Genomic DNA, 25,448 nt, shown 5'->3' with positions numbered 1-25,448 from the left:
AATATTTGTATAGTGCTAGAAGTATAAAATATTTAAAAATGAACTACATCTGATTTCTACTTCTACTTGTATCCATGCATCAGTTCTTTACCTTTTATTAGGAATACTTACATTGAAAAGCTGAATATTATTAGGTCAGAAAAGGGAATGACCAAGGGCTGAGGGTGGTAGTGGAGAGACAAGGAGAGCCCAGGAAACAGTGCCGCAGGCAGTGCAGGAGGGATGAGAGGGACAGGCAAGCAGTGCTACCATCTGAAGTTGGGCTAACTTGAAGTCTTGAGAGAGGAGGGAGGGCAGGTATGGAAAATGTAATGCAAAAACCTAAATGTAAGTTCTGACACTACCGTGTACTAGCTAGGTGGTCTTGAACCAGTGATGTATTGTCTGTGAGTCTGCTTCTTTGTTAGTAAAAACAGAGATGAGAATGCTACCTACCAGCTACCAGATAATGTACATGGAAGTGCTCTGTCATTTGGGAAGTTTCCCAATGCAAGGAGGAGTGGTGGTTTCACATGATTGATAGAGCATTTTCGTCTTAAAATACTTTCAGTATAACGTATCACCTTTTAAAAAAGTGTTTCACATTTTTCCCCCTGTGTTGAGATTTACATCTTTGTAAGGACTCTTTCAAGTAAAAGAGGAGAGGGTTTTTGCTCCTGCTTAATGGGGTATTGATCTCCGAAAGCCATTAGGAATTGTTTCTGGCCATCTGAGTTCAGTTTTACTTTGTTTAGCTTGGGAAGTTCTGAGCACCTGATCAAGGGCCAAGAATTTCTTGTGTATTCTTGGCTTTGTCCCTAATCCTGAGTCGCCTTCAGGAAACTTACTGGTCTTCTTTGGTTTTCTGATTGCTAGAGAAGTTGTGATCATGCATAGTTATTTCATGTGGAAAATTCCAGAGCTACGGAATTAAAAAATGGATTAATTAATACTTAAGCTATAAGATTTATTATGACTCTTAGATATGAAGTGCCAAATTTTGATATAGTTTTTTTTAATGTTTAAAAAGCAGCTTTCCTTGTATTAGGATGGTAATAACTTGTCAGACTTAGTTGGGATCTTTTTGCAAGAAGATGGGATCCTCAGTAGGAGTGCTGCCATTCTGAACCTTGAGTACTTCACCAAGTACTGAGGTACATGCTTGTTTCTTCTTCCAGCTTCTTCTTGCTGGTGCTTGGAATTGTGAAGGGTGTACTCTTTGAGCTAGTACATGCTACTTGAGAACAGAACATTGCCTTATAAGTCATTGATGGACAAGTTCATTAATACTCCATGCATGTGGCACTTGTGTTTCCCCTCTACTTTCTCTCTCTCTCAGACACACTTAGAAAAGAACGATCAGGCTGGTAAATAAGTCACAACTTTGGTAGCCACTGGGGTGTGGACTCTCAGACAGCCGGCCTTCTTTGCATCCTCTGCTTTTACCTCGGTTCTGCTCATGACACTTAAACCCAGCTCTGATGCCAAATAGAAGATGCATCATCAGTCCTTTGGCTCTAGGGGAAACAGAGCTCACCTCACGGGTGAACCTTTTGTAATTTGTGAAATCATAGACTGAATCAGGATCAACTTCAAATGAGCAGCCTCCTTCTACCACTGCCCCCACCAAGTCACCATCCACACCTGACTTGTAAACTTTTCATCATCCACTACCTCACATGGGAAATATTAAAGACTTTGGATTTTATCTGCTCAGTAGAGAGAGCTAATTGAAGCAGAGGAATCATCTGAGCAGAGCTTACTTTTAGGAATTTGGCACTTGTATGGAAGACCAGATGTAGCTGATTGGATCAGGAGGCAGGGAAACTACATGAAAGACGGTTGCAGGGCACCTAGTGAGGGACTCTGGGGCCCTCGATATAGGAGAAAGTAGCTTGCCAAACCTCTGTTCTCAATTGAGAGGTCATCTGACAGGTCCTCATGGTCACCTGGGCCATTTTTTTCAAAATATGGATGACTGCAACCCATATTCTTGGACCCTAGGATTCCGATTCAGTTGGACCAGGGTCATTTTTTTGGCCACTTGACTTTTAAGCCCTCCAGAGGTGATCCTGCTGTGCTGACAGAACTGACACCTGCTGTGGTAATAGGAGCGACACTTACTCAGCACTTGGGCTGTGCTGGCTGCTTTACATGCACTAGCCCACGAAATCCTCTGTGAGACACATGCTGTTTTATTTTATTTTACTTTTCAATTACTTTTACATTAAACATCATTTTGTATTAGTTTCAGGTGCATGGTGTAGCGGTTTGTCATTCATATGCTTTACAAAGTGTTCCCCCTTGCTGTGTTCAGTACGCACCTGGCACCACAGGCAGTTATTGCAATATTGACTACGTTCCCCACGCTGTGCTTTACCAATTGGTACTTCTCAATCCCCCCACCTTTTCCGCCCAGTCCCCCATACTACGCCCCGCAGTACGGGCTGTTTTATGCCCAGTTCACAGATGAGGAAATTAAACTGAAGGACTTTAAGTCAATGGCCCCAAGGCACATAAGGAGTCAGGAAGGGAGTCAGAATCAAAACTCCAGAGCTTTGCTGAAAAGGGATTTAAAAGCTTAGTGTTTTGTTTTATTATTTGCTTTTAAATAACAAGAAATCAGATTAACTAGCTTATCTCTAAGGATATAATGATTTAAAAAATCTGTAGAACTTGGAAGTCACACACAGGGTATTTTAAAAGGCGTTTGCTTAAAATGTTAAATTTTAGGAAAGCATTATTTATTTTAAGACCGTTTTCTTCTGTTTCCTGCACCAGCCCAGCATGCTTTTCCTGACTCGTTTTGTTTGTGCCCTTACCACCAGAATAACAGAAAGGTGATGTCACTGGACTTTCTCCCCCCTGCTGAGTCCATGACAGAGTAAAATAAAATATATCTCTAATTCAGGAATTCCTTTACCGACACTTACAAAAAAACAAGTAGTTTTCAGTCATACATGTGATGTCTTTTAATAACAAACATTAGAAAAAATAAAAACCATTTGTACTGTCACCATCCAAAGGTGATAAAATTAATTAACATTCTTGCACAGGCCTTTTTTGGGTACTAGATTTAAATCCTTATTTCACTGGAGGTAAAAGCTAGCCATATTAATAAGGCTCACGATATTTTGTATTTAAGGTTTGGATTACTCACTGATAGAAGAAACATATTAAAGTTTGATCAGTTCTGATTCTGTTCCGTGGTCCCCGGTTATATGATAACTTTTATTTAGTGAGACTTCCCTGGTGAGGTTGGACCTGTGGCTAGGGATCCCTGTGGCTGTTTTTTTCCCCTTTCACTGATTTGAGGCGGGGTGAGGAAGGAGAGAGAGAGAAACATCGATTTGTTGTTGCACTTATTTATGCATTCATTAGTTGTTTCTTGTATGTGCCCTGTCCAGAGATCGAACCTGAAACCTTGGCAGATCTAGATGACTCTCTAACCGACTGAGCCACCCTGCCAGGGCCCTCATGGCCTTCTTAAAATCACATGGCACACAGATGTCCCGGGAAACTTGTGAAGGAAGGAAGCTAATAGAAGCAATAAAAGACTTCAGTGACATGTTCTTGGATAGCTGATTTCAAAGTTTTTCCCAATTTAAACTGTGACCACCTTAATTTTAAAATATTTTTAATTTTGACAACTTTTTATGTTTATGAATGTCAGCAGACTTTTATTGAGTTTCTGTTTGGGTAAGAAGTCAGGCTTGAAGGGTATTCAAAGTTTTCCAGTAATTGGCTATATCATTAGTAGTTTAAATGAGCAAGGGCTGTAACCTGCCCCCCCCCCCCCCATCTCTCTTTGCCAATAGGTAAAAGCGACGGTATTTAGCAAACTAAGGTTAGTCAGGGTGCACTCAGTTTTGAGTCAGATGCACATGAGAACTTATCCATACTTATTTTATTGTAATGCTCCAGCTTCATGAGTCAGTTTAGTAAAATTACCCCCAAACTACTTAAGAGTATATAGATAATTGTATTTTATCTTGAGTGGCCATTTTCAATTCATCTAACTTTCTGGCCTGGAACTAGTAGTGATCAGACCACTTTCTTTTTATACAGTTGTAAGGTTATTACATTTTTTTTTACTCAAAATATCCGATTTGGACTCTTAGAACCCACACTTTAGATACTTAGATGCTAAGGTAGCTTTCCATTTTATGATTCTGATATAACTGAAAATGTCCCAGTTTTCTTGGGGAAAGAAGAACATTAGAAAACAGAAAACACAAACATTTTTGTATATAGAAGAATGTCTGGATGGAAGAATTCTAAAATGTTACTAGTGGTTATAGATGGGTGGTAGGACCTTGCTGAATACCTCCTGTCTTCAGTTTCACTCTGCGTGCTGTGCTGGGCCCTGGGGGAATGACCAGTATGGATTGTATCCATGGGCTTGCTCCCCTGCCCTTTGGTTTTTGGTTGGGTTCACTCAGTGGAGGCCCTAGGAAACTGGAGAAAGGGAAGAGTGCAGTGTTGGATATCAGTTCCCCTGACTTGCAGAATTGCCTTGTGCTGGCTGAATCCCTCAACTGGAGTTCACAGCTCCTATCCAGACGGTTTCTTCATACAGCTGTCTCCTGTGTGCTGGAAACCACTACCTCTCTTTGCCTTTAGATGCTTAGAGTGCAAACAGCCTCCATTTCTAACCCCAACACTATCCCTGAAGATTTCCCTTTACCCTCCCTGAAGATCCTAGTAATAATTGCCCAGCCAGCCCACTGTCAACATTAAGGTGCGGGTGCTCGCTTCAAGAAATGCTGGCTACTGTCAGTTATCTCTTGGCTGAGTGGATGTGCACTTATGTCTTGTTTTTCTCTTAGATCCAAGAGTTGAAGACTGGCTCCTCATGTCCTCGCCTCTGCCACAAACCATCATCTTGGGACTCTATGTCTATTTTGTCACTTCCCTGGGACCAAAGCTCATGGAAAATCGAAAGCCCTTTGAACTCAAGAAAGCGATGATAACGTACAATTTTTTCATAGTACTCTTTTCTGTGTATATGTGTTATGAGGCAAGTGTCTTCAGTATTCCTAAGGGGAGAAATTTGCCTGAGTCTTCCTGTTTTATGTTTCTTGTTGTGGCTGTTAAACTCTGCAAGATTTAAGGAATTTTAGAAACTTGGCTCACTAAGTAGGGATTTGCCCCAAAATTGTTATGTGCAGGCCAGATAATAAACTCTTTAGAGGATCTATGTATAATTTCCTCACGGGTAGTGAGAAAAATTAACATTAAGTCAGCAGACTTGCATGTACTTAGCCTTAATAGATGATCAAATGAATCCATAAATGTTAGTTTTAAGGAAACGTACTTGGAGAAATTAAGTAACGCACTCAAAGTAGCATAGCTGGTAAGCGAAGGGCTGCTATTGGAATACAGGTCTGACATCAGAGTGCATCCTGTCTCTAATGGGATGGCACCATCATTGGAGGACTCTGGTGTCTGATGAGCTGTGTCGGTGGGCTGTTTGGTCTGGTTTAAGGGGGTGTTGGAGCAACAGAGAACTCAAACTCACACAAAGCAGTACATAAAGAGCCTGTTCCTTAAATGTCAGTAAGGGAGACGGGGATCTCTCAGAACCCAAAAGCAGACTCACGGATTACTTTCTCTCTCTCTCTCTCTCTCTCCTTTTAACCTGCCTCAGCCATCCTACTTATTTGCTTTTCTGAGATTCCTTGTCCCACCCCTCTATCCCTGTACTTGCACCCCTTACCCCCTACCCAATACTGGCTGGCTTCCTCTGCATCATAGACTGTGCTTCCTCATACTGGACTCAGAAGAGTCCATCACGGCCCCTCTGACCTCTCTTGACACTGTGGTGACCGTACATGTGTCCTTCCAACCTGATTCCTGCTGTGCATCCACCTGATCAGGTCCCCCTCAACCTGTTCTGGCATCATTTCTCATAGGCCTCCCTCAAGTCTGGGCTTACTTTGCTATCTTCCTTCTATTATACTTTATTTCCAAAATTAACTCAGGCCACCTTACTGTCCTTTCTGGAGCATGAGTAACTGAAAGGGAGGAAGTAATAGAGGCGGGGAACTGAGAAAATCTGTGCTCTTGGCTTGTTATCGGAGATAAGAGAGAGCCTGCTGTAGGACAGTGTTAAAAACAGACCTGGGAGCCAGGAGACTAGGGGCTAGTTAGTCCCAGTTACACGACTAACTAGCTGTCTGATTTTGAGCAAGTCAGTTAACCCCCCCGGGCCTCAGATCTCCCATAGAGTCATGACTGAACCAGCCCGTCTCTCAGGGCTCTTTGTGCTGGGTCTGCTTGTGTCGTTGAACATGTGGTCCCCGAATATCTCTCAGGAAGTAAATCAGTTATAACTAGTTAGTGTTGGTTTCTGCTTTAGGAAAAATAACATAAAAGAAGTTTTGAAAATATCTGAATTTGAGAGCTGCTATCTCCCATTAACCACTAATACTAGAGTTATTTATATGTCCATTTTCGGGCGTATTAGCTGCTAAATATAAATTACTACTTTTTCCTCTTGATAGCCTGAAACAGAGACACATATGTTAAAAGCTCCAACAATGTTTAGAGTGTTTTTAAACTTAATATCAGGAAAGGGTTAAGTTCCACCATCTGTTTAAACAAAGACTTGACGGCCAAGCAGCACGTCAGCTCAAACACACCGTTTATTGGGTGGAGCACAAGTGCGTTTGGTCCACAGAGTAAACTCTTCCACCTGCGGTGTTAGTGCAACTCTGAACAAGGTGAAAGGGAAGTAAATCAGACTAAGGGAGACCACTTGCCTTATTTTTTAGGGCTGGTTTGAATGTGCTAGTTACTTGGCACCAGTCAGACACTAATAAATAAAGACCAGTAAGACCCCCTGGAAGGCCAAGACACACAGTTTCTCCTGTTCTGTGCAGTGCTTGTTTGGGGTAGGGAAGGGTGGGGATTGTTTAAGTGAATGGACTTAGAGTGTTACTTACGTCAGTTGGAAGTTAAGTCTGAGCTCAGGAGAGTATGAGGGTCCTCACAAACAAATTTTGTAAAGCAGAATTTGCCATTTCTGGACCACAGTTCCCTTGTTCCTTAGAAAAGTTTATTGACTTTTTTTGTAAGATTTTTTTTCACTCATGAAATATGACTTTTACTTTTCTCAACCTTAATTTTCACAATTTCATAACTTACCAAGTTAACATTTGTGATTAAATCATCTCACAGTGCACGCTAGGAACTAGTATTAGAAAAAGTGTGTTTTTAAATACTGCAGTCTAAATAGTTGTTCTTTCTCCTTTGTTTCTTTTTGTTTTACCATGGAAATATTACTCTAATCATGCCTCATTAATCTTTGTTTTTTAGAATTTATTGTAAAGTTGTCATTTTAGCTTTAATAGTAATTAAAAATAGAAATTTAAAATGTACTTCAATGGCAGAAAATAATATAACCTTTATACTGAGAAAGAGAGCATTCCAGGGAAGACATTAGCACTTGTGAGACTAGGATATCAAAGAAGAGAGGCAGTCGTATTTTCAGAACTCTTAGTTAAGCCAAACATTTAACATAGGCATTGATTTAAAATTACAGCCCTTAGTTTTTCATTTTCAGATAGTGTTTTAAAAGAAGACCTTCCCACATCAGACTGAAAGAATGTTGATATAATGTTTGAATTACGGGTCAGTCTTAACAACAGTAGGCTTTTTCTTCTCACCACGAGTATAAGGTCACTGCGTGGGTGTACTGGAATTAAGCCTTGCTAGATCGCATTTTTAACTTGTCATATGAACCCAAAGCAAAACTACTATCTGAGTCTTGAGTTTGGTCAACCTGAATTTTAGGAGCCATGGATCATGATCACCACTTCGAATTATACTCATCAGCTAAGGACAGGAAAGATGCAGTTGTTGCAGCCAGCTCATGAGTACACTGAGGAATTTTGGTTTGCCCATTTATTTTTTAACTAACTAGGAAGATTGGAAATCACTGGAAAAGACTGAATTCAGACCCATTTATTCCCTTTAGAATATACAAACACATGTATGGGCATATATAGACATATATAATATGCCTACCAGTATTTGATGGCTAAGCAAAACACTCCTGGTGTTTTGTTCTCTGCTACGTTAATCCCAAGAAATGAGCATTTTATTCCAAATACAATTTATCTAAATATTATATGAGTTTATGATTTTGAAAATTCTTATTGCTTTGATATCCAGCAAGTTCCTAGTTTACAATCGTTCTTGCCACCTTTCCCTCTGCACTGACTGCTGACTCAGCCGAGAACGTTATGAAGGGACATTCAGAACTACGTTTGTTGTAGCTGTTGAGCAAATGCTTCCTTCTTTAAAATGCATGTTCGTTCTCTCTTGCAGTTTGTAATGTCTGGCTGGGGTACAGGTTATTCATTTCGATGTGAAATTGTTGACTATTCACAGTCACCTACAGCATTGAGGGTAAGTTTCTCTTGGGAAAACTTATAACTCAAAATCAATGTTAAAACTTTTTGGACTCTATTTGTAACACTTAAGGTAAACTCAGAATGAGTAAGTGACTCAGTTATTAGACTATATATATATTGAAAGAAAAAAGCTAAAGCTTACCAACCAGAAAGAATCAAGGTGTGTTGTGTTCTATAACATGAACATTGGTGCTTTTCTTTTTGAATTTCTTGAATTTAAAAATAAATTCATATCTGTTTCCTCAAAAACTAGAAATAGAATTTATATGATCCAATAATTCCACTTCTGGGTATATACCTTACAAATGAAAAGCAAAGACTGAAAAAGATATTTGTACACCCATATTCATAGCAGCATTATTTAGAGTAGCCAAAAAGTGGAGGCGATCTAAGTGTCCATTGGTGAATGAATGGTTAAACAGCATGCATGTATACATTCAATGGAATATTATTCTGCCTTAACAAGGAGGGAAATTCTGACATGTGCTCCCACATTCATGAACCATGAGGACATTATCTAGTGAGATAATCTAGGCACAAAAGGACAAGAGTACTGTATGGTTCTATTATATGAGGAACCTAGAGTCAAATTCAGACAGGAAGTAAAATGGCTGTGGTCAGGGGCTGGGGGAAGGAAGGTGGGGAATTGTTTAATAGGCACAGTCTCGGTTTTGCAAGATGAATTAAGAGTTCTGTGGATGGGTGGTGGTGATGATTGCACAACAGCGTGAATGTGCTCAGTGCCACCGAGTCATACACCTAGAAGTAGTTAAGATGGTAAATTTTATGTTATGTGTATTTTGCCAAAATTTTCTTTAAAAACTGTTTTTTCCTCCATCTAAAAAAATAAATTTACATTTCTGTGTGTTTCTGCAGATGGTACGCACCTGCTGGCTTTATTACTTCTCCAAATTTATCGAGCTACTAGATACTGTGAGTCTGTAGTCATCTCATTTGATAAATGTTTAATGTTCCATGGAAGCAATAAACTGCTAGAGTTCAGTTATCTGATAACTTCGGTTATCTCTCCTCCTCAGGCATTTTATTATCAGTAATTTTAGAGGATAGATAGGATAAGCTTATTTTCAGTCTTTTGCAAACTCCAGAAGGTTTTCTTATGTATCCACCACCTGTTTAAGATAAGCACGTAGCTGTTGAATACACTATAAAACTGCATTTTTATGTAGATGGATGACAGTTGTTTCGGGAAGCAGGTTTGGGAAGGGAAAAGCAGAGGACATTTTACCTTCGGTCCTTCTCACGAAAGCACTGCGTCATCTGTACTCCTTTAAGAGGATAAATGCTTCCAAGTTCATACACTTACACAGTAATGTTAAGTTACCCCTGGCCTATCAGTAATTTTAGTAATATCAAAACTACCTTCAGCTGCTCTCTGAGTCCTCTCTCTGCGTGGGGATATACTCTGAATCTGGGTGACTGAGCCCTGGGAGAAGTGAGTGCCTTGGATTAGGGTCCATAAGGAGAGGAAAGTGGTATGCCTTCATTCCCAAAGTAGGAAAGCTGAATGATTATTGTATATTTGTGGCATGTGGGTCTTGGCTATCCAGAGCCAGTCCTGGGCCTAAGACAGACAAGTGTGTTCTCTCTTCAGAATATATACCAATACATTTCTTGTGGCAAATCTCAGTGTGCTTATCCTTCTCAATGTTACAATTGGAAAGGACTTCAGTGAGCCTGGAATCACTCCTGTGGTTCTCAAACTATATGTGGTTCCCATGCATTAGGATCCCCTGGAGAGCTCGTGAAAAACACAGATGCCCATATCCCAGCCCCTAGAGTTTCTGATTCAATAGGTCTTGGGTGAAGCTCAAGAATTCACATTTTTAGCAAGTTCCCAGGTGATGTTGTTACTGTTGGCCCAAGGTCCACACTTTGAGAACCCTTGTGGTATGGTCCAGTGGTTCTCAGTCCTCACAGTGCAGTAGATTCAATTGTATTAGCAAGTGAAGAGCCCGGGCCCCATCCTCAGAGATTTGGTATTAAATGGTCTAGAGACCAGGCATGGCTATTTTAAAAAAGCTTCTTAGACATTGTAATACACAGCCAGGGTTGAGAACTATTGATCTATTAAAGTCCAGAGCTCTCAGTCTGAAAATACATTGATGCCAAGAGGTTAAGTGACTTACCCAAAGGAACTCAGCTACTGATGGGCTAAGACCCCAGATTGCTGTTTTATGGCTTTTTCTACTACACCATGCTGCCTTCTCTCATGTGCATAAGCAAATGCGTTTTGGCTTCATTTTTTCTGCTTTGCATGTTCTCAGTTCTAGCTTCCATAAGGAAATGGTTGCTGCCTCTATGTCCTTCTTTAAACCAGGCTTCTGAAATACCCCTATGAGTACTGCTCCTCTGCTCAGCCCCATATTCAAAAGTCTAACTCATCATTGCTCTCCTGAATGTTGAGTATTTTTTGACATTCAATTCTGCTTTTGAATATTTTTTGAAATAAATTTTCTCCAAACCCTTTCCATTCTACTCCTTTGTAGAGTTTCTGCAAACCACTGGGTACGTTCCATCTGGGTTGTGCCTTTGCTACCCTTCTCATTTTTCCAAGGCAGTTTCACTTTCTTTTCCATCCTGTTTTCCCAATTAACTCTTCAAACTTTTCCCTCTTCACTGTTCTTTAATTATAACTTGCTAACCTTGATTTGTTGCAAGTCTTCTTTCAGTTTGCTAATCCCTCCCCTCAATTAGTAGGATGTGTTAGAGAGCAATGCAGAATAATTTCAGTCATAAGAATCGATTCCCTACCTTCCCATATACTTCAGAATCCATGTGGATTTCTTTTTGACCAATAACATTTCTTTTGATAATTTTTGACCATAGTCTTGTCTTTACATCTTTGATTTTCAAATCTGCATGCAATTTCTTTTTACCTTTTTATCGATTCTCCTGTGACTAGGCATCATGCCAATTAGTTCCTTCATACCAATTCGTTTTTGAACTGCCCCTTGGAGAATCAGCTGCTTCTGTGAGCATCCATAAGTCAGTCCTTTTAAAGCAAATTATGATGTGAAATAGTTTTCACTTTGCCAATATTTTTATAACTCTAGATGAATTATTGCATGATTTTATATGAACTTGATTTTCTTTAAATTATTTCAGATCTTTTTTGTTCTGCGTAAGAAAAATAGCCAAGTGACTTTTCTGCATGTCTTCCATCACACCATCATGCCATGGACCTGGTGGTTTGGAGTCAAATTTGCTGCAGGTAGCCAAGGGAGATTGGGATCATTTACCATAAATAATACCATTTTTTATGCTATAAACACTAACTCTATTTTTAAATGTGATTTAAGGGAAATTCAAAACATCAAAGAATTGCTTTGATCTAACTTTCATTATTACTTGAAACCTAAATGCAGGACTCTTACCTAGATCCTTCTCCAACTCTTCCTTTATGAAGGCATTGACTTTTGGGTACAGTCTGCTACACATATTTTTTTAGTTGTTTCATTTGGATTTTATTTTTCCCCATAGAGTTCTATTAAATATCTTTAAATAAATAAATACTAGTAAATAAATAAGATGATAAAAGTCTTGGTTTTATAGAATTATAGCTATATATCTATTCATTATATGTATTCAGAGAGTTGAATGTTTAAGCTCCACATCTTCTTTGTTTTCAATTTTCTAATAGCTGGTACTTATTCTAACCCCTAGAAGTTCTTTAGAGATGTGTCAAATTGCGGTTTTAAAGCATCCTACCATATTAAAGGTTTGATATTATTTTTTTAAGTCAAGAATAGTTTAAATCAAAAGCTGTTGGGTTTGGTTTGGGTTTTATGTTTTTGAACATCTACAGTTGGTAAAAAACAGGAAGTTAAGTATTTTTATCTTCTCATAAAGTTTTTAAATAAGTGATATTTCCAAGGACATATTCTTATGTTATTAGCAAAAGTTGGTTGGGGGATTTATTTATGGCAGTTTCTTAAAGTAGTCTTCAAGTAGGCCTGCAGCCCATCTTAGACTATGTTTTAACAGTTCTCTGAATGGCCCACCTCTATCTGTCATTCTGACTCTGCAAGACTGAAAAAAAAAAAATAAAGAGGAACCACCATCAAGGAACTTTCATTTGAGCTTTAGACTCTCTGGGCATGGGGAAAAAATCCGCATGTCTCAGAGCATGAGAGGACATGGATAGACCAGCCGAACAAAGGACAGGCCAGACCTGGAGGAGCCAGGAGGGCTGTCCCTACCATGTCTGTGGGCATCGGATTTTCCAGTAGGGACAGTGTCTCCTTGCCCCAAATTGGCATGTATTTGTTGAGCATTTTGAAAAAGTAAATGTAGCTGTTTTGTCTTATAATGTATGTTAATGTAAAAATTGAATTCACACTACAAGATAGTCTCATTTCTGTCCGTTTCACAGGTCAGGGGTAGCTATATTATCTAATCTCCGTTATTTTACTTACCTTGACTTTTTTCCTCCCGCATGCGTGTCGTGCCTCTCAGTTCTCTCTACAGTGATATCATTGCCATCTTGTTTTGCCTTGGCGAAATGTTGGAAAAGGCCTGAACAACCACTAATTGAATGGTTATGGTTTCTTCTGTGTATATAATTGTGAAATGCAAATGATACCGAGAGGCGTTTAGCTACTTTTTAAAGCAACTTGTCTCCTAAATTATCAGAAATACGTGACTATTCTGTTTTTAAAGTATTCTAGAAAATGTTCTTTTATACCCTTGTAATTTATTTATTCAGATTTCTTTCATGAGACCAGAAAATTATCACAACACTGAAAAAATATATAAAAATAGACAAAAAAGATTGGAAAGCAATTCCCCAAAATACAGTGATTTACAGATGTTGATACAAAAAGTGGTTTCTGTGTTCTCTGTTCATCTCTACATTTTCTGGTTTTTCTGTATTGAATACCCATTCATTCTATAATGGGAAAAATAAATTGTACTTGAAGAACAGAATTGAGCGCTTTCCTAATTTTTATCTTTGAATCCACTTCAAAAAAATGCTTTCAAGAGCCCTAGCTGGTGTAGCTCAGTGGATTGAGTATGGGCCTGTGAACCAAAGGGTTGCAGGTTTGATTCCCAGTCAGGGCACACGCCTGGGTTGCAGGTCAAGTCCCCAGTGGGAGCCACATGAGAGACAGCCACACACTGATGTTTCTTTACCTTTCTTCTTCCTTTCAACCTCTCTCTCAAAGTAAAGAAATAAAAATCTTTTTAGAAAAGTTTTCAAGAATGACAATTTAAATACCTGATATACCTCAATTTTTCAATGTTACCATGTTTATGGACATGAAGCACTTTGTAGTGGGTTCATTGTCCATACCTTAATCTCCCTTCTGCTTTAGACAATGTAAATAGTGGAAAATAATGCATTTTAGTCTCATGTGCTCCATGAGTTGGCACTCCTGTGCAGCCTCCACGTGGCCTCCAGTAGACACACGTACTCCTGCTGTCCAGTCAGCGAGCAGCGCGGCAGTAAGAGCTAACGTGTTTCCAGAGATGTGGTTTGGCATTGGCGTCCAATCCTGCACTGAAACTGCCCATTTAAAACCGTTCTTTCAAAAACTTGAGCATAGCTGATCTCTATTTAGTGTTTAATTTCCTGTTTTTCTATTTTCGTACAACTGTCTGGGATAACAGCAATCCAGCTTTTCTTTTGAATGTGATGCAAATATTTTTGTGACAGGTCTTTTATATTATGCACAAACTCCCTTCCAGAGATACAGAGAATTAAAATAATCACCCAGGTGATTCCTTTCTTTTTCCCAAACCAAAAGAGTAAAATGTGATGGCACTAATTACAATTCATTCTGAGATGTTTCCTTTTCACAACTGTTATTACAAAGAAGAAAGCAAACTTAGAAAAAACTTGATTAGAGAAGCCTTTCAAAGAAGATATGAAAAACATCGCTAATTAAAATGTGATTGTTTTGTGAACAAACTCATTAAAATAGCTTATCAGGAAATAATCATACACTAGAGAAAATATGCAAGTTGATTTTGATAGCTTATTTTCATCAGCAATCCTTACTAAATGCTCTTAGCTTTACTACTGCTTTGTTAAATTCCTGTCCATAGAATCCTTATTTAAGGACATTTAAATGATGGAAGTTTATGAATGGGAATATGGACACATACCAAAAATTGAGAGTGCTGCCTTAATGAGACAGGCTCTGATGAAATTGGTTATCAAGGGTACAGTAGATTTCCTGTGTGTTTTTTAACCATAATGCACAAATAGAATTGAGAGGTATTTGGCATATCCCTGTGAAGCAGCTTATTTCTTTAAATATTTAATATTTATTTAAATTTCTTTTGGAAAAGAAGATGAGCCCAAATGTAAATAATAAAAGCTTCAGTTTCTTCTGATTTAAAGTGTGTGATAATTAAAGTATCAATTAAAATTTTATTTACTCAGAAAGGGAAAGTTTATGAAGGGATAGTACATAATAAATGAGGCATTGGAGGAATGCTTAAGCTACTTAAAATATTATTTAAAACAGGTTATTTTAAGGGAGTACCTTAGCAGTGGTAATATCTGGAATTGCCACTATTATAAATGATTATTAAAAAATAATTAGTTTTTACTATGCAACAATTTTACTTTGCTTTAAACTTTCTGTAATTCATAGTATTCATGAATTTGGTCCTTCTTCTTACACAGTTAATCCAAATTTGTGAGGTTTTGCTTTATTTCTGAAATTAAAGAACACTGGACTAAATAAACTAGAATATTTTGGAGAAAAATTTAAATTTCAGGCCAACATTACTAAGCTGAATCAGGCTATACATAAAGAATGCAGGTTCTTCTAGACTGTGCCACTTTGGAAAGAGATGCTAGGGAAGAGTTTTGTTTATTTCCCCCACTACCAACTAATCACCCAGCTACGCCTTCCACTTGACCACTGGCCCAGGTAAAGGTAGTTGAAATGATCTTGGTTTACATTCCCTCCAGCGTTCTTTGCTTCTCAATTAAATGTGACCAGTAGGAGGTGTGGGGAAATCAGAAGATGAAAACCAAGCTAGGAAGGCACAATGTATAAAAATCAAGTGGAAGCAGTAAACAAAGATGGTTTAACAATAAATGTTTATTTTGGAAAAATAATAAATGATTAAAGCAAACTTAGCATAGCTTACTAATGGAAGCCAGTGGTTTTACTGCCAAAGTTTTATGGCACTAAAAATATTTATTGAAAACTGAGAGTATAAAAGGGAATTTGATTTCACACAATGGTATATGCAAAAGTATTCTTAGTGGTTTTATTCATAATAACCCCAAATGGAAACAATTCAAGTGTCTTTTTTTTAAAGATTTATTTATTTATTTATTTTTAGAGAGGGAAGGGAGGGAGAAAGAGAGAGAGAAAGAGAGAAAGATCAATGTGCGGTTGCTGGGGGCCATGTCCTGCAACCCAGGAATGTTCCCTGACTGGGAATCGAACCTGCGATGCTTTGGTTTACAGCCCACGTTCAATCCACTGAGCTATGCCAGCCAGGACTCAATTCAAGTATCTTTTACTAAGAGAATGGATAAATTCTAATGTATTCATATAGTATAATACTATAGTACTATAGTATACTATAGTATAATAGTAATAAAAAGGCAAACTAATATGCACACCAACATGGATGAATATTAAAACATGCTGATTGAAAGAAAAGCACAAAAGAATATATCAATTCTATTTATATGAGGCTTAAAAACAAGCAAAACTAATACTTGATTGTAGAAATCAGAATAAATGTTACAGTGTGAGGGGTGTATTCTTTGAAAGGGGATGTGGGAACCTTACCTGGTGTCCTAAATGTTTTATATCTTGAATTTGGTGATGGTTCTGTGGGTCTATGCATACATTAAAAAACTGTCAAATTGCACACTTAAGATTAATGTACTTTGTGTTCTTTATATATGTTAACCCTCACTAAAAATGAATTTCATTACTGTTATTTAGCAATATATCGTGTTTAAAAAGTAACTCAAATTAGATTGTTAAAGTAAACTCAAATCATGAGCCCATCTTAAGTCAAGATATTATAGCATAAAGACATGATCATTTATTTTCTAAGACTTGCATATATTTTACTAAATGAATATATTTTCCAGCTCCTTCTGATTTGATAGCTGTTTAATAAGATTGATGTTTCATATACTGTATGTTTTTTCCCACTAAAATTAAAGAAATAAATATACTAAAATCTCAGTTCAGGCAAAAACATGCTTCACTGTAGGAACAGTGCCCTCAGTTTACAATAATTTTATTTTCCAGGTGGTTTGGGAACGTTCCATGCCTTTGTAAACACAGCTGTGCATGTAGTCATGTACTCCTACTATGGACTATGTGCATTGGGACCAGCCTACCAGAAGTACTTGTGGTGGAAAAAACATTTGACATCATTGCAGCTTGTGAGTAGTTAATTTTCTTTAAGACAACATATGAAACTAGAGTCACTTATCTTCCCTGTGAATTAAGGTATTAACTGCATAAAGAACAGAGTTTACAAAACGACAGGGATATGAAGCGTCTGGCCTCTATATGGCATCACGTCATTATTGTTTCTTGTTTAAACTTTTGTCAGGAACTTTACTGACAGCAAACCATATTTGTTAGCGAAGAGGCTCAGACAATGAAATCAAAATGTGTATCTTTATACCATCTTTGTATTATTTTATGCATTTATATAAAATAAACATTTATGACCAAAATAATCTCAAAGTTATGTGAACCTCAATAGACATAATATTTAATTAGAAGTTAGAAGTTTTCTTTTCTATTCTAGACCTGAATGACCTTGAGGGAGTGTAACTTTAAGGGAATTATAAGCCTTTCTATGTGCCTGCCAATTTAGTCCTCACATTTCTAAGTCTATTTTCCTCCAACTTGTAAAAGTACTGTGAGGATTAAAAGTGGGCAGTGGTAATATAATACATATATTGACAAAATCAACAACACTCTAAATAGCCAAACATGAGGGAATAAATTATTTTAATTTCTACTTTGGAGTATTACAAAGTCATGAAAATTATTCACCATTGCTTTCTTTTTAAGAGTTTTTTCCCCCTGATAACATAAATTAGAGCACTGCCCTCAAGTAACCACTGTTGAGGAGAGCAAAGGCGCTCAGTTTAGGCCTGATGATACTTCCCAACCATTAATCCTAAAAATATATGGCATGTATATATATATTTTTTTTTGAAGAGTAACCATGGGTCGATATGATGATTTGCTTCAAATTTTGTCTTCTATTAAAAGAAAAATTCTGTGATCCTCATCTTTTTAGATTTACAGTCTATAATAATATAGTGTTGTATTTTGCCAATAATGCTAAGGAGAAAGCACGAATTTAGGTGTATCTAGCCTGTTGAAGCATAATTTCTATCAAAATCCTACAACTTGTTACATGACATTTGGCATATTTATCTAATGTGTTACCCCAGGTGAGAGACTGACATTTTAGTCTGTAGGGATCTTAAATCAGTATCAGAGTCCTTCCTTGCAGCGTTGTTTACTGCATTTAAGATTGAAAACGCCCTAAATAAGCAACCCTAAGGAAGTGGTGCAATACGCTATTTTAACTCCTCCTTTGGAATATGTGGAAGTCATGAGAATTATTCACAATTGCTTTCTAAGTATACTTTCTTATTTTAAAGTAATATGTGCTCATTGCAGAGAAATAAGAACATCAAGTTAAGCAAAGAGAAAGAAAAATGAACATGGTTGAGTCACAGGGATAATCAGAGCTGATATTTTATTTTATTCTTATCTAGTGTTTTTCCCCTGTGAATATACATTGTATACCTTTTGCATGCTTTGTATTATACTGCCTATAAAATTTAGTGTTAGGGTTTTTTTCACTTAGCATACTCTTAAATTTGTAAGACTTTTTAATAATGTAGGAAAATACTTACATAGAAAGTAGAATAGATGTTTGTTCATTATTATTATTTCCAATGTATCAGTTATACACAATCACACCTGCATAGAATGCTGAGGATGTCGCTTAGGCTTCCTAAGGTTTCATTTCTTCTTCTGCAAAATGAGAGGAATAATTATAGCTACTGCACAAAAATGTCACAGAAGTTCTTTAATATAGTATAAGAAAAGCTGATGGTGATAATAAAAGAAACTATGTGGAACTCTTAACTATAGTGATAACTGAATGTATCGTGGGTAACTATTATTTATTTTTATTTATAGATTTTTACTTTTCTAAAGAACACATGTTGACTTTCAATTTTAAGGAGAAAAAAATATATACAAAGTAAAATCTGACATTAACCCAGAAGTATCCCCTTAAGATTGTGTGGAATGTTCTAGAACACAGTCTTTGGGCATCACTGGGAGGGTCCCTAAACCTGTCTCAGTCCTTGCAGAGTGTCTGCTGCTGTTGGCAGATAGGATATATTTTTTATCTATGACAGTGGAGGGCAAATGGCAGAGATGGAGACTCAGACACTTTGGCTCCTACAAAATTGGCAGGGCTCTAATTAGAGTGTTTTTATTTCCACATAATTGAAACACCTGATCTAACAGCAAACTATCTGAAATTAAAACTAGCCTAAATATTAGGCCATAAGGCAATGACCTTGTGAGCATCTCAGCAGTTAAGGACTCATGTCAAAGACTTGCAGAAAAACTGCCCTGATGGCTTTCTGCGTGTGACAGGGCTGGCACGTCACCCAGCTCCAGGGACATTGGCCTGAGGTCTCTGGAGTTGTGCAGTTTGGTGGCCCTGAAGAGTGGATCCACATTCCCATCTGAATTTTGACACTTCCACCCACTGTCACTCCCATGGAGGTTAGATTGAAAGATAAAATTCCCTACCCAGCTGTAACCTGGAAGTGGTTGGAGAGTGTTGAAACCTAAGCAGGCAAAGAATGCATTAACTCATTGCTCCATTGTGACTCTTCATGTCTGAACTATTTTTCATTCTTTCATCTGTTAGGTCCAGTTTATTATTGTCACCATCCACATAGGCCAGTTCTTTTTCATGGAGGATTGCAAGTACCAGTTTCCAGTCTTTCTGTACATCATTATGAGTTATGGGTGCATCTTTCTGCTGCTCTTTCTCCATTTTTGGTACCGAGCTTACACAAAAGGTCAGAGGCTGCCCAAAACTGTGAAAAATGGAACCTGCAAAAACAAAGACCACTGAAATTTGAGCACCACATGAATCTATGAATGAGACTGATACCTGATCTTCCTTGACAATCAAGATATATTTCCATGTGCAGTGCATTTTGTATATTTTTCAGAATCAAGAGCTTGTATTTTTATGATAAGCTATGGGGGTTTCTGATATTTGAGAGCTCAAACTCCCAGATAACGGAGTCTTCTGACAGTAAAGCAGCCAGTTTTTCATCTGCTTTTAAACCTCATCTAAAGGTTCTGGTTGATACATTCTGTTACAATAAAGGATTGTGTGAAGTTGTACAGTACTTTTCAAAGAAGTTCCATATAAATGAAAAATATCATTAGCTATTTTGAGTACGGACAGAGATCGATGCTGTACAATGGATTCCCTCTGCCAGGTCTGAAAACCTCAAGCTGTGGGCTCTGGCTTTGTAGCTTGTTGACGACACTCAGAAGACACTGTGTTTATTCTAGAGTTAAATTCCCGTCCTAAAGAACTAACAAAGTGAACATTAAGTGAATTTTAGATAGGTTGGTCATTTAACATCACTAAAAATAATTTTTCATGGATCTCTGGAGTGCCCACCACCAGTTTTGCTGACAAGACTTTCTCACAACCTTTGATTGTATAAAGTATTTAGAAGTAACACTTTGATGAGCACACTGATGCACTTGACACTAAGGTTAATGTTTGAAAACAGGTGATTTGTTCTGATAGCTTAATTGACACTTTGCTATGACTGTTTTTCAATTATGTTTGTGTATTTCTAGAAAGAGGTGAGTTTGTTAATGGAAAAAGTACTATGTTATTTCACTGGGAAAAGTACTGTGTTATTTTAGTCTGTTGTGTTATAATGCCACTCTCTAATATTGCCATGGTTTAAAAGGTTATCTTTTTTTATGGGGAATTCTTTTTTTTAAATTATTTTGTTGTTGTTAAATTACAGTTGTCTGTATTTTCTCCCTACCTTTCCCCCCACCCCCTCCAAACCCACCTCCCTCCCTTGCTTCCACCCTCCCCCTTAGTTTTGTCCATGTGTCCTTTAAAAGGTTATCTTGGTTAAACGTATACTGGTTAGATGTGAATGCTCATGTTGTCAGCACACAGCAGGGAGCCTGAGATCGTGAATGATTTCAGACCACCCATCGCAGTTTGCAGACACGTGTTTAAGTGGCCTGTGAGGCGATTGGAGGCAGATGGTGACACAGAGATCATCCAGGGAAGATTCCGTTGTACAAGCATCTCTCTCAGCAGAGACTACATAACAGTTATTGTTCTAGATATACTGCATGAAAAAATATTTTCCAGAATTGTTAAGAGCCTGAACTTCTTTTTACAAACTTATAACTTATATAACGAAGGACTAAAATTTATTTTGCTTCTTTAAAATTGCTACTTTTTAAAATTCTCTTGTTCTCAAACCCAAACTAGTGATCAGTAGATTTTTATCCAAGAAACACAAATATTTGGACATCTAAAAATTTTTTCTTACAGCTTATTTTTCCCTGCTATATTTATGCTGTATTTTTGAAGGACTCCTTATGCTTGTATGACTTTGAACAATTAGCACTGTGTGACTCAGTTATTGTGTAACACCCAGTGATCCTTACTGTAAACAAAGTCCGAGTGTTTACTCACTGTAACTGCCCACAGTTCTGTGTCTTCCAAGCCTATTAATCTGTTCCGTGGCCTTTCACACTTAGCAGATTCATAAGGTTATGTGCCTTTAAGTGACCTTTAGTGACTTTACTGGCTTAGAGTACAAGAAGATGAGGGTTGAAAATGGGGGGAATTGATACCTTTAAAAATAAAGAATAAAGGATGGGAGAGCAGAGCTCAAAGAAACAGAGATCTAATTCACCTCTCAGAGAGACTCAGGATTCCCAAGGTGTTTTCTTGTTTTGCTTCTTCAAATCCAGCTTGTGCTAAATGAGGAGGTGTGGTAGGTGCTGCTATATATACATACAATTGCCAAAGACCCCAGCAGGGTAAAGACCAAGAGCGAAAAACAAAACATAAAAATGAAAAGAAATAAAAGAATATAAAACAAGAGATTTTGATTCCTTTCCTTGCATACTTTCTAACCTGCCTTGTACAATCTCTCCTAACTGCATGGTAGTCTTTGAAACATTTGACATGCCTATCAGCTAACAGCAACATGTGAGGGGAACATCCTAAGTTGCACGAATCAAAGTGGAGAGCTAGAATGTTACATGAAAAGAAATCACAGTTGGCAGAAGCGTCCTCCATGTAAACATGAGCAGATCAAAATGCATACACTGGATGCAGAACTTGCACAGGCAGTGTTTTATTAAAGGGCTTTGTGGGTCACAGAGAGTTTCTCCTGGGGCTTCATCCCACTTTTCCGGACATTATTGCCTTTGGATTTGACCACTTAACAGATAAAGAGCCCGATTACAAAATCTGGTTTATGACATAAGGCTCTATGAACCCTTGAGGACATATTATTATAAATAAATAGAAATGCAAAACTTTGAGTGTGTAAGGGACATTGCAATTTTACAGTTTTAACTTAGTAGAATTCTTAATTGAGTAGATTATATTATCTAAATTATAAGATTATGAGGTTACATTTTCTCATTCTATCTGTCTTTCTGTCATGTTTTTAAAGACTGGAGAGACCCCTGGAGATTGTTAGTTTTGGTTGTGTGTCTGTGTATTATAATAAATTAGTGGTGTTACATGTGTGCGTACGTGTGTATATTATAACAGATTTGTGGCATTGTGTGTGTGTGTCTTTCATTTGGACTCTAACTGCATATGTTTGCATGGGTAGGTGGTTTTTAACCTAAAGTCTCATTTATCCAAAGCATTTTACACATCTGTTGTATACTTGCTATGTTCAGAGCCCTGTGCTAGACGTTAGAGTGATAGAGATGCCTGTGGCGTAGTTGGGACCTCCTGGAGCTCACAGACTGGTAGAGGAAATTATGTTACAGGACAGTGTATGACAGTTGCTGCATGGGTAGAAATCCTGTCACTTGGCAAACAGGAAAGGCTCTATGAAGAAGTGTGAGCTTGAGTTCTGTGTTTAAGACGTACAGAATTTCAAAATGGGTGGTGGGTTAATGGGCAAGGTGTTCTAAGTAAAAAGAAATAACAAATCAAAGGCCAGCAGAAGGAATGTATTAGAAAAGTTACAGGAATGGCCAATGGACCAGTCATAGTGAGGCTTCCCGTAGGTGCTTATAGAGAAATGAGGCCAGCTAGGGAGGCAGGCTTTGACACGGGGAGGCGCTGCTGCAGCAGCGTCTGGGAGGATTCTCCAGGTGAGTGGGAGTATTCAGTGGTTTGTGAGAGAGAAGAGATGTGCTCAAAGTGGTACCTTAAGAAGTGTCACCTGGTAGAGAGGGGTTGGGTGGGGGCATGAGACAATAAAAGCAAAGTTAAATAAGTTTATTAAAGGTAAGGTGAAGAGAGCCGCTGTGTGTGATGGAAATAAAGAGGCTGACGAGTGAGACCTTATGGTGAGTTGGATCTGGAGATGGACCTGCCAAAGTTGGAACGTGTAGCACGGTCCAGGGCAGTGGCATGGTGGTGTGGAAATCCGGCTGCATTTGAAGCTGTGAGGCATGGGTGTTAGCTGCCATGTGACCTTGGACAAGCTGGTTAACCTCTCTCACCTTTTGTTTCTTCCTCTACAAAATTAGAATACTAGTACATGTTCTTCTTGCTGGATTGTTGTGTGGCTTAAATGAGATGATGTATTTAAAAGCCCTTTGTAGTAATTGATAAAAATATGAAATAACATATGCACAGAGATACAGACTCAGCAGAGTTGAGTGGGAAGGAAAAGAAAGTGAGTTCCTAGCTTAAGACAGGGCAAGCATCATGGTTCTTCCCACTTCAGGTAGAATACAGTGTGTGTTGATTGGGATGGGTTGGGATAAAAGTTGTAAATGTTTCCAGCAGATGTTTCCAACGGTGGAACAGGTTCATAGCATGTCCTGTGATACTAGGCTGTCCCAGAGCAAGGACTAGAAGGCTCTTACTTTTATGTGGTTATCTGGATGTTGTCATGGCTTTTACTGACAGCTGGTATCAGGTCAGACTGTACATGCACATATAACCCCCCAATTCTTTCAAACTACAATGCTATTAACATCCAAAGAGCCTTTGTGTTTACATTCAGCCTGCAGCATTATGGAAATATTGCTGTATCTTCTATATATTCCAAGGCCCACGATATTCCATTATATGTGGGAATAGTTTGGTTACTACAGAGCGAAAGCTTGTTACAAGGTCATAATGGCTTGAAGTGCCCAGCCTACACCAGGGGCCATTCTTTGCCTTGTACTCGCCAACTTCAATAGGGATGATGTAAGCATCTGACGGTCTGACTGTGAAAGCTGAGCATTCAGAGCTGATGTTTTCAGTCTGAAAAGCTGCACAAATCCCTGTCAGTGTCTCTTGTGCCTGCTTTGTGTTACCTTGCCCATGAATCTGTTCCTTTGTTTCTTTTTATTCTAGAGCCAAACACCCTACTTCAGGCCCAGATACTTTTGCCTAGATGATAGAATTATCCTTGGTATTAATAAATTTTTCTCCCAGTATAAAGACTTTTTATCCAACGAGGCTGCTGTCATGGAGAGAAGCTTGGTGCAGTGGTCGAGAGCACAGACTCTGGAACCAGTCCGTCTGGTCAAATCCTGGCTCTGTCCCTCACCAGCTGTGTGACCTGGACATCCTCTCTGTGTCTTTGTGTCCTCACTGAAAATGGGAACGATGAGGTTCCCATTACTTCCCGCGTCAGTTTGGCGTGGGGATTAGATGAGTTAATAAGGGACAGACTTTCAGAGCAGTGCCTTCTTTCTAGTTGTTAAGGCCTCCAACCTCAGAGGCATCCTCAGCTCTTCTCCCTCTCTCACTTAGCACCAAAGGCTCCACCTTAAAGGATAACTAGAATCTGACCACTCTGGGCCCTCCTTATATCATGCCTCAGTCTGTGGAACATATACCTGACTCACACTGCTTCTGCCCTCACCTCCTTACCATGCATTGTCTGCATGTCACTCTTACTCAAAACCCTCCAGTGACATCTGGTTTCACCCGGAGAAACAGCCAGAGTTTTTACAGTGGTCTGCAGGGCCCTGCATGATCTGTCTCCCACCTGCTATTGTACCTCCGACCTCATCTCCTATGACGGCCCCCTGGGCTCCCGCTGCCCCAGTCATGCGGCCTCCTTGTGTCCATTGGACCATGCTAAGCACATTTCTATCTTAGAGCCCTTGGTTCAGCTTTTGCCTCTGCCTGAGGGGCTCTTTCCCAAGTAACTGCTTGGCCCTCACTTCCTTCAGTCTTTGCTCCCACTTCACTTTCTCAGTGAGGCTCTGTTTACATTACAACCTGTACCTTGGTCTCTCTTTGCTTTGCTCTTTCAGTCTTCCATACAACACTTATTACCTTACAACGCGCTGTACAACTGACTTAGTTGGTATCCATATTGTCATCACTTTCTCAGTAAGTCCCTGTTTACATTATAACCTGTGCCTTGATGTCTCTCTACTCTTTCTTCCATACAGCACTTGGTACCTTTTAACATGCCATACAATTGACTTAGTTGTAATTTATCTTGTGTATTGACTGTCTTCCTCATTATAAAGGAGGGTAGTCTTGTCCTCAGGGCAGACCTTGTGGTTTGTTTTGTTCATTGCCAGTATGTAGCACAATGGCTGGCATATTACAGAAGGGAAATATCTCTCCACTGGAATTTGTCAGGTGTTTTCCTCATGATTAAATTAGTTTTTAGGAGGAAAACAATAGAGGTAAAGTATTCTTATCATGGGTGTCATATCAAGGGTACATACTATCAGTATGACTTTAACTTTATTGAAGTTAACCTTGACCACCTGGTTGAGGTAATGTTACTCTTTTTCCTTCTCCTTTTATACTTTATTTTTTGGA

General features: G+C 38.5%; 1 protein-coding gene and 1 long non-coding RNA gene across 6 annotated transcripts in view; one reads left to right on the top strand and one right to left on the bottom strand.

Moving 5' to 3' along the window:
- Positions 1-21,526, top strand: part of ELOVL7 (ELOVL fatty acid elongase 7) — an 83,206-nt gene extending 61,680 nt beyond the window's left edge. For 3 of the 5 annotated variants that reach the window (XM_028514264.2, XM_036020311.1, XM_036020310.1), the window contains exons 3-8: positions 4,809-4,999; positions 8,314-8,394; positions 9,276-9,332; positions 11,526-11,631; positions 16,658-16,794; positions 19,335-21,526. In XM_028514264.2, the coding sequence (XP_028370065.1) occupies positions 4,809-4,999; positions 8,314-8,394; positions 9,276-9,332; positions 11,526-11,631; positions 16,658-16,794; positions 19,335-19,544 (782 nt within the window). In that variant the 3' untranslated portion in view covers positions 19,545-21,526. Of the gene's footprint in view, positions 1-4,808; positions 5,000-8,313; positions 8,395-9,275; positions 9,333-11,525; positions 11,632-16,657; positions 16,795-19,334 lie in introns of those variants that run through there. The other 2 variants (XR_004901919.1, XM_036020312.1) reach the window with 2 other exon arrangements.
- Positions 21,527-24,795: 3,269 nt separating this feature from the next.
- Positions 24,796-25,193, bottom strand: LOC118499438. The gene is made up of 2 exons (XR_004901920.1): positions 25,077-25,193; positions 24,796-24,947 (listed from the first exon to the last, which is right to left on the bottom strand). It is a non-coding gene; the product is annotated as an uncharacterized LOC118499438 (long non-coding RNA).
- Positions 25,194-25,448: the final 255 nt, after the last annotated feature.

This window comes from Phyllostomus discolor, chromosome 3, assembly GCF_004126475.2.
Source record: "Phyllostomus discolor isolate MPI-MPIP mPhyDis1 chromosome 3, mPhyDis1.pri.v3, whole genome shotgun sequence".
In the NCBI taxonomy this organism is placed as follows: Eukaryota; Metazoa; Chordata; class Mammalia; order Chiroptera; family Phyllostomidae; genus Phyllostomus; species Phyllostomus discolor.
The sequence above is the reverse complement of the archived record's forward strand: the minus strand, read 5'-3'. Positions and strand labels throughout refer to the sequence as shown.